The sequence below is a fragment of the Equus asinus genome, chromosome 18 (genome assembly GCF_041296235.1).
Source record: "Equus asinus isolate D_3611 breed Donkey chromosome 18, EquAss-T2T_v2, whole genome shotgun sequence".
Taxonomy (NCBI): domain Eukaryota; kingdom Metazoa; phylum Chordata; class Mammalia; order Perissodactyla; family Equidae; genus Equus; species Equus asinus.
This window is the reverse complement of record NC_091807.1, coordinates 14,547,131-14,554,601: the sequence shown is the minus strand read 5'-3', so window position 1 is coordinate 14,554,601 and position 7,471 is coordinate 14,547,131. Positions and strand designations below refer to the sequence as shown.

The 7,471-nt window shown below is 35.0% G+C and overlaps 1 protein-coding gene across 6 annotated transcripts in view; it reads right to left on the bottom strand.

Moving 5' to 3' along the window:
- Positions 1-258: 258 nt before the first annotated feature.
- The window catches only part of USP25 (ubiquitin specific peptidase 25), a 150,430-nt gene continuing 143,217 nt past the window's right edge, over positions 259-7,471 (bottom strand). For all 6 annotated transcript variants that reach the window (XM_070488714.1, XM_070488715.1, XM_070488717.1 and 3 more), the window contains 2 exons: positions 3,824-4,019; positions 259-3,502 (listed from right to left, as the gene is read on the bottom strand). In XM_070488714.1, the coding sequence (XP_070344815.1) occupies positions 3,330-3,502; positions 3,824-4,019 (369 nt within the window). In that variant the 3' untranslated portion in view covers positions 259-3,329. The remainder of the gene's footprint in view (positions 3,503-3,823; positions 4,020-7,471) is intronic.

The window sequence follows — 7,471 nt, the reverse complement described above, 5'->3', positions numbered from 1 at the left end:
TAAATGAAGTCATAAGCACAGGCCATAATCCACTATGACTGGTGTCCTTTTACGAAAAAGAAGAGAGGGGCTGTCCCGGTGGCACAGCAGTTAAGTTCGTACATCCTGCTTCTCGGCAGCCCAGGGTTCACTGGTTCGGATCCTGGGTGCAGACATGGCACCGCTTGGCAAAAGCCATGCTGTGGTAGGCATCCCATGTATAAAGCAGAGGAAGATGGGCACAGATGTTAGCTCAGGGCCAGTCTCCCTCAGCAAAAAGAGGAGGATTGGCAGTAGTTAGCTCAGGGCTAATCTTCCTCAAAAAAAAGAAAGAAAAGGAAGAGAAACAGAGAGGGACAAGTGCACAGAGAAAAGGCCACGCGAGGACAAAGCAAGAAGGCTGCTGTCTGCAAGCCAAGGAAAGAAGCTTCAGGAGAAACTAAAACCGCCAACACCTTGATCTTGCACTTCCAGTCTCCAGAACTGTGAGAAAACAAATTTCTGTTTTTTAAGCCACCCACCCAGTCTGTGGTATTTTATTATGTCAGCCTGAACACACTAATACACATACTTTGGATGAAGTTATGATGGACACAACAAATGATATTTAATTTGCTTAATGACACAAAATAAATTTAAAAAAAAAACGACTAGATAAGGGCATCTCAACTCACTCCCAGAAGCACCTGAGTGATTGCACTTTTTGGGGATGACAGTAGGACGGAGAGGCAGAAGTCAACAATTCTGAATCATAAACAAAGACAACTTCTGGAGAAGCAGATATAAGAGGAGAAAATACACCTTAGTCTCAATAAATCTAAAACTAAGCAAAAGAATTTTTAGTTACTTCCTTGAAATTGCAAGTGAGGGAAATACTGAAGAGCTTCCAACAAACAAGGGATAAGTGAATGGAATTAAAACAGCATCCGTGGCAGGTGTATAAAACGCTACTGAAAGTTTTATTTAGTGGGGTGGTTCCAAAAATTGAGCAGACATCAGTCCCCTGAAGGACTTGCTGAAGCCTGTTAAAACACTTGATGAAACTTGAAGAGTTTCTGAATCCATAGTTTTGATGTGGGGCTCAAAAATTTTCAGCTCTAACACATTCCCAGATGATGCTGCAGCCACTGGTCAGGAAATCACATTTTGAGAGCTACTGATTTAGTGTATGCTCACTATTGTATTTTAATGAATCTGAAAAGTAATTACAGGGTCTCAGGGGTTAACTCCTGGCTATAGTCTCCTGAAACACAGTGTTCATAAGAAGTTCCTACAAGTCTTAAGTTTGATCTATTTGAATTCTGCCCTAAATTATTTCAAAATGTAACTTTTGTGGGGTGGGAAGGGGCTACTGTAATAATCAAAATGAGAGTCATTTAAATCAAAGTGAGATCTGTGTGGTCAACAGTTCTATCAGGTTTCAATTTTTAAATTCCTAGCTATGTTATATTTAACCCAGTAAATAATGTAAGGAAATTGCACTGACCTAAATCTCTAGATTAAAAGCTGATATAAAAACAAGTTGTTTCCCTAGGTCTTGAAAAAGGTCACTTCTTCATAAGGACTTCAGACTCATTACTAGCAATGAATACAAAGTAAATATAATAAGAATACGTACCTTCAGCACAAGAGCCACATATGTTCCCTGGATGTGCCTTGTGAAAGGAGAAATTTCCATGTGGTGTTTGAGCACTTGTGTCTCAGTGGTCAATTATACACACAAACACAAACAACTTTGCCGTTATAGAAGAATATCATAAATACTGAAGACATTTAACAAACGTTTTGATGATACACGTGAATAAAGTTTTAAAATTTTTGACAGAACTTGAAAACCAATGCAAAATACTAATTCTACTCAGTAGAGAATTTAAAATATAAACCAGAACACATTTTGACAGCTATATTATGCAAAAATCTAACTTTACAAAAGAAATAGTATCAATTCCTTGTCAATAATACCTCCACAGTACACTGATACCTTTATAAGGAGCATTATATAATAGCTTAATATTTTCTTCTTCCTCATCCATCCAGGATCTTTTGTGAGAGGCACTTATAAAGAGCACTAGTTTTGGCGACGCTATAACAAAACATACACATAATATAATGATATATTTTACTAGGCTAACAAAGTATCATTTATAAAGAAACTTTTATAAATTCAAAAATAGGCTGTTGGTAACATGATTAGCTTTAAAGCACTGATTTTCATTCACAATATTACTTCATTAATCTTAAACAGCAGTTCCATCTACAAAATGTTCTACAGCTTTTCCCTTTATGAAAAGCAGGTAAGGTACTCTTGGAACCTCTAGTTCAACAATATCAACTTCATTTCACAGCATTGATTAGTAGAGAACATTTTCAATTAAAGTGGTATACAACTTACAAAAATAGAATGATTATATAATGCAAAACATTGTCCTCCATTATAAAGAATAAGTGTGTGTGTACACGTGTGTGTATGTTTGTGTATATATACATATATATGTTTCTTATAAGTTTCACTATTAAATAGCCCTTATTCAAGTACTTTTTTCTAGTATCTCTTAAAATAATCACCTTGCTATATTATCTGTAAATACATAAAAAAATAAAAGATTAATCTAAGAAAAGGTTAAAAGTTTCAGTGTGGTTGACTTAAATATCAGCCGCTCACTTCAGTGAAAACCTGATTTGAACACAAAACAGGTTTAGGTGCCATACTAAGTTTAACAACTTAGTCAAAAATATAGATATATTTAAGTGTCGAATACTTAGTAAATTTCCAATGTGCTAACATTAAAGCAAAATGAAAAGTCTGTATTAATCTATTCATCACCCAATCTTAAACAATCCCCAGACAAAATTCATTTATAACTAAAATAATATACTAGCATACAATATACCTGCTTACAAACACGTAGGTAGCCATAAATAAAACTTTATTCTTTCATTTCATTTACAAGCTACCAAATTATGTATCGTACACAGTGCTGAACACTTAAATGGCTGTAGTCGTGGAAGGATCCAGACTGAATGAATGGAAAGCTGTAGATAAAGAAAAGATAAAAGCAAGGTAATACTGTAACAGAAAGGTGGCAAAAGCATGGTTTTGCCATAATAAGATCAATCAGATTTGTAATTATACATCAGTTCTGGGTAAAACAAAGTCTGAGCGCCATGCGATTCTCAGCTTTATTGTTTGCAGTCTGGCTAAAGTCTGTATAGTCATTTTGTCTTCTGCAGTTATTAAAATAAAAAAGTTAAAAACTATAGCAGCAACAAGCAAACCCTGTGACAGGAAGGCAAGGGTTAAGAACTAAAAAATGTTTATACAGTGTGTTTAGGGGAAGTGTGTGTGCAGTTTATCTTCCATCAGCAGGAGTTCGACTGAGGGACAACATGATTCGGGCAAATCGCTCACAGAGTTCATGCGTGGAATAGGAAGGTAACTTCGGCGGCTCATGGAAACCTTTAATCTCCGTAGAACAATCGAGCAGTTTGGGCAGAAAATCTGTCAGCTTCTCTTGGAGGTTTGCTGCAAATACAAACAATCAGATGTAACTGAGATGGAGAGAGAGGGAGCATAATCACCATCTTCAAAATGATTTATTAACTTGGAGTGGTCAGTTGATGTTTCATTTCAAAATATGTAAAGTAATTACCATTTAGGGGGAAGAGGTAAAAGATAAATGGCAACGGCAGCGTGCACAACTTCGTTTGTAAATAAGAAAAACAAGTAATGATGTGAATGTAAAAATATTACAGAATATAAAAATGATAAGAATAAATAACACCTAATTTTAAACTACTTTTAATCCCAATAACTCAGGTGTCTACTATCATTGTTTAAACTTACATTCCATTTCCTGTCCAAGATAGGAACACCATCGATTTCGCATATCTTCCACAGCGAGTATATCTTTCTCTTCCATTTCATCCACCAATAACAAGGGCAACACTGGGACAATAAGCTCATTCATGATAATCAGACCATTATTCACTTCTCGATCCTCTCCAGATTCAAACAGTTCTGCAGCTTGCTCATTTAATTTCTCGATGCAATGAGAAAAAGAACAAGTTTGTTTTCTTTTTTAATTAAATAAGAACACTTGTAAGTGTTGATACTGAAGACAACATAATATGTATGTTCACAAACAGTACCAGAACAAATGACAATCAGGAAAAGCAATCTCAGCTATTCTAGCACAGAAAGTTTCTTAGAAAAAGCTATGCACAAAGCAAGAGAAACAAAAGCAAAGGGAAATGTTGTCATGTTTGTAAAGTTCATGTTCAGCTTATATTACTCTGATCATTCCTAAAGGAGTCACTTTTTATTTATTCTCGAGGGGTGAACCTCCCCTAGTTCTAAAATTTGATAAACACTCAAAGTGATTTTAAAAGTAAAGAAATTCATACTCCATAGTAATTTTGAAAAACTCTTCATCAGCATCTCCCTAAATGTCAACTGAATAAGTACTGTTATATTTCTTGATACAAAAATATAAAAGTAATCAATTAATTCATTTATTTCTTCAAAAAATTCTGAGTACATGCCATGGGCCAGCAACTATTCTAGAGGCACGGGTACCCAGGTAATTAATACAAAAAATTCTCATGGAGCTTACAATTTGGTACAGGGATCGGCAAACTTTTTCTGTAAAGGACAAGATAGGAAATATTTTAGGCTTTGAGGGCCATTATAGTTTCCATTGCAACTACTTAACTCTGTCATTGTTGTACAAAGGCAGCCATATATAACATGTAAACGAATGGGGATGGCTATGTTGTAATAAAACTTTATTTACAAAAACAAGTGATAGGCAGAGCAGCAGAAGCCAAGTGTACTGACCCCTGATCTAGTAGAAGAGAGAAATCCACGAGATAAGAAATATAGATAAAAGAGATAGATAACGAACACAGGTATAATAAGGGCTATATTATTTAAGAGTTTATGTCTGAAATCTTACATTTATAGCATGATAAATATGAATTTTTATTTTTTAAAACTAAATCAGTTTTAAGCTGTATTTCAAATACAAAAATTATATTCTTTCTTATGTTTATATTGAATCATTCTTGTGCAATTTATCTTGACTTTGTAGAGAGGCTTATGCTCAAAGTCCAATTAGTCACTAAGAAATTATCTAATTTTGGGCAAATAATCTCTTAGCTTCAATTTTTTTATATGAAAAATGGGATACCATTACGTTCCTTACACAGTATTTAGAGGATTAAATGCTATAAGCCTTATTTCAGTATCTAGTATAATTCTCACAATACGCATTCGAAGACATATTAACTGCTATTCTTATTAAGAAATTTAATGTTAAGTTCACTGAATCAAAACCTGTCCTGAAATCAACTTAAATATAGTACATCCAAAGCCAACCTTATTCATCCTCTTTTTAGAGTCCCTAAAGCCAAACACAAAACTAGAATGTCAGGCAGATTTGATGACTCTGTTTCCTTCTTTCCACTCATCCAACAGCTACCAAGTCCCTTGACTTCATTTCCCTCAGCATCCTCTATATCTTCTTCTTCATACTCATTGTACCTCTGCCTCAGTGGAGGCTCTCATCCTCGTTCCCTTGTCTGTCTCCTCTATGGTGCTCGACGTCAGTCTCTACTCCTTTCCAGTCCATCTTCTAGTATACTAATGCTAGAATTATTTTCTGAAAACTTGATCATGTCAAATCTAATCAAATTTACAATGGTGCAAACTCATTAGAATGGCACATAAGCTTCTTCAGAGTCTGACATCAACAAGTATTGTCAGCTTCATCACTTCCACCTACCCTCGCGCCTCATAACATAGTCACATGCATTTATCTTCATTTCCTGTCATATACTTTCCTTGCCTTTTCATATGGTGTCCCTTTGACTGGAATGTTCTTTTCTCTTCTCTATAGGGCATAAAATTCCTATTTATCCATCAAGATCCAGATCAGTGTTCATCTTCTCTCTTAAGGTTCTCCCCAACAATTCCAGGAATATTATTTTGCATATTTCTCATAATGACACTTATTATGAATATAAAAGTTATCTGTGTACATCTCTCACCATATTGAGTTCTCTGAGGATATGAAATGGGCCTTACATATCTTTGTATCCCTTAGAATCTGACACTCAGTAAATAGTGAATATGAAAAAAACTGAAAGGAACACTACAATAATCCTCAAGAGGTTTCATTTAAATCCTTGTGTAAAACAACAAACTGTGTCGCTGGTTTAGTATAAAAAAATAGTAAGAGAAACTGTCTACTATTTTTTAACAATTTAAAGTAACCATCAAGCTTTCGTTACATTTATGTTTAAAATAGCTTTACCAAAATATTTCCATATCCCAAGCCTTCAATGCTTTTAGGTTAAAAATTGCTTTAATTATGTTTATATAAAACTTCACATTTTTTTAAGCTGAAATATATATAATTCAGGTCTTCCTTCTTGGGAGTTGATTAAAAACCTTTTGAAATTGGCCAAATTAAGAATGCCATCCTCGATGGAAACAAACCACCAACAATTAAACTTTTAAAATACACTCTTGGAAACTAATAAAAAAATTCTTAACTGAATTGGAGTCGAGAAGGCCCCTAGGGGGAGCTCTCACACCCTTTCATACATTGTCAATTACACCAACCAGGTAGAGAGGGAGGCTCGGGTCTTGGCAGGAAGTAAAACTACTTTCCTACTGAAAGAATATTTCTCTCCCCACTAGCAAGAGCCCAGCCAATGAGAAATGCCACAGCTCAGCCAATGAGAAATGCCACAGCTCAGCCAATGAGAAATGCCACAGCTCAGCCAATGAGAAATGCCACAGCTCAGCCAATGAGAAGCTGTCGCTGCTCTGAACTGTTACTTTCCCCGAACAGACTTTCGTTTAGAACAGCCCCTCCCTATCCTCCCTTTCTCTCTACAAAGACAGCTCCCCTGCTTTGTCTGTTGAATTTGCCTATGGTTTGCCATAGCACAGCACGCACATCTCAAATTGTAATTCTTTTGGCTATTCCCACATAAACTAATTTTGAGATAAAATAACTGGCAAATTTGCTTTTGAAGTTGACACACTCAAATGCAGTAAAATCGGAAGAGAAAAAAATAAGCTCACAACCACCTAATATTCTCATTTAAAAATTTTAAAGACGTATTATAGACTACAGTTAGCACATACTATATAGTCTTATTGAAAGAAAACATTTCACCAGCATACCCACTCAAAGTACACTTAAACCATGCAACTTATATAGTTTCAAAAATCATACACTCTTAAATATCTGTCTCTATTTTTTTAATGAAAAAAAATCGCAACTCAGGAGTTCACAATGTAGAATAGAGTGATTTTAACAGTTAACTAAGAATGAGATCTAATCAGAAAAAAGTAGTATAAAGACGGAAGCTGTGATTTTTATACATAAAAGTTAGCTGACTCAAGGAACACTAACAAAATACTCCAGACATCTAGAGAGTAAACTGGTGCAAAAAAAACTGCTAAGTAGATTTGTTAAAG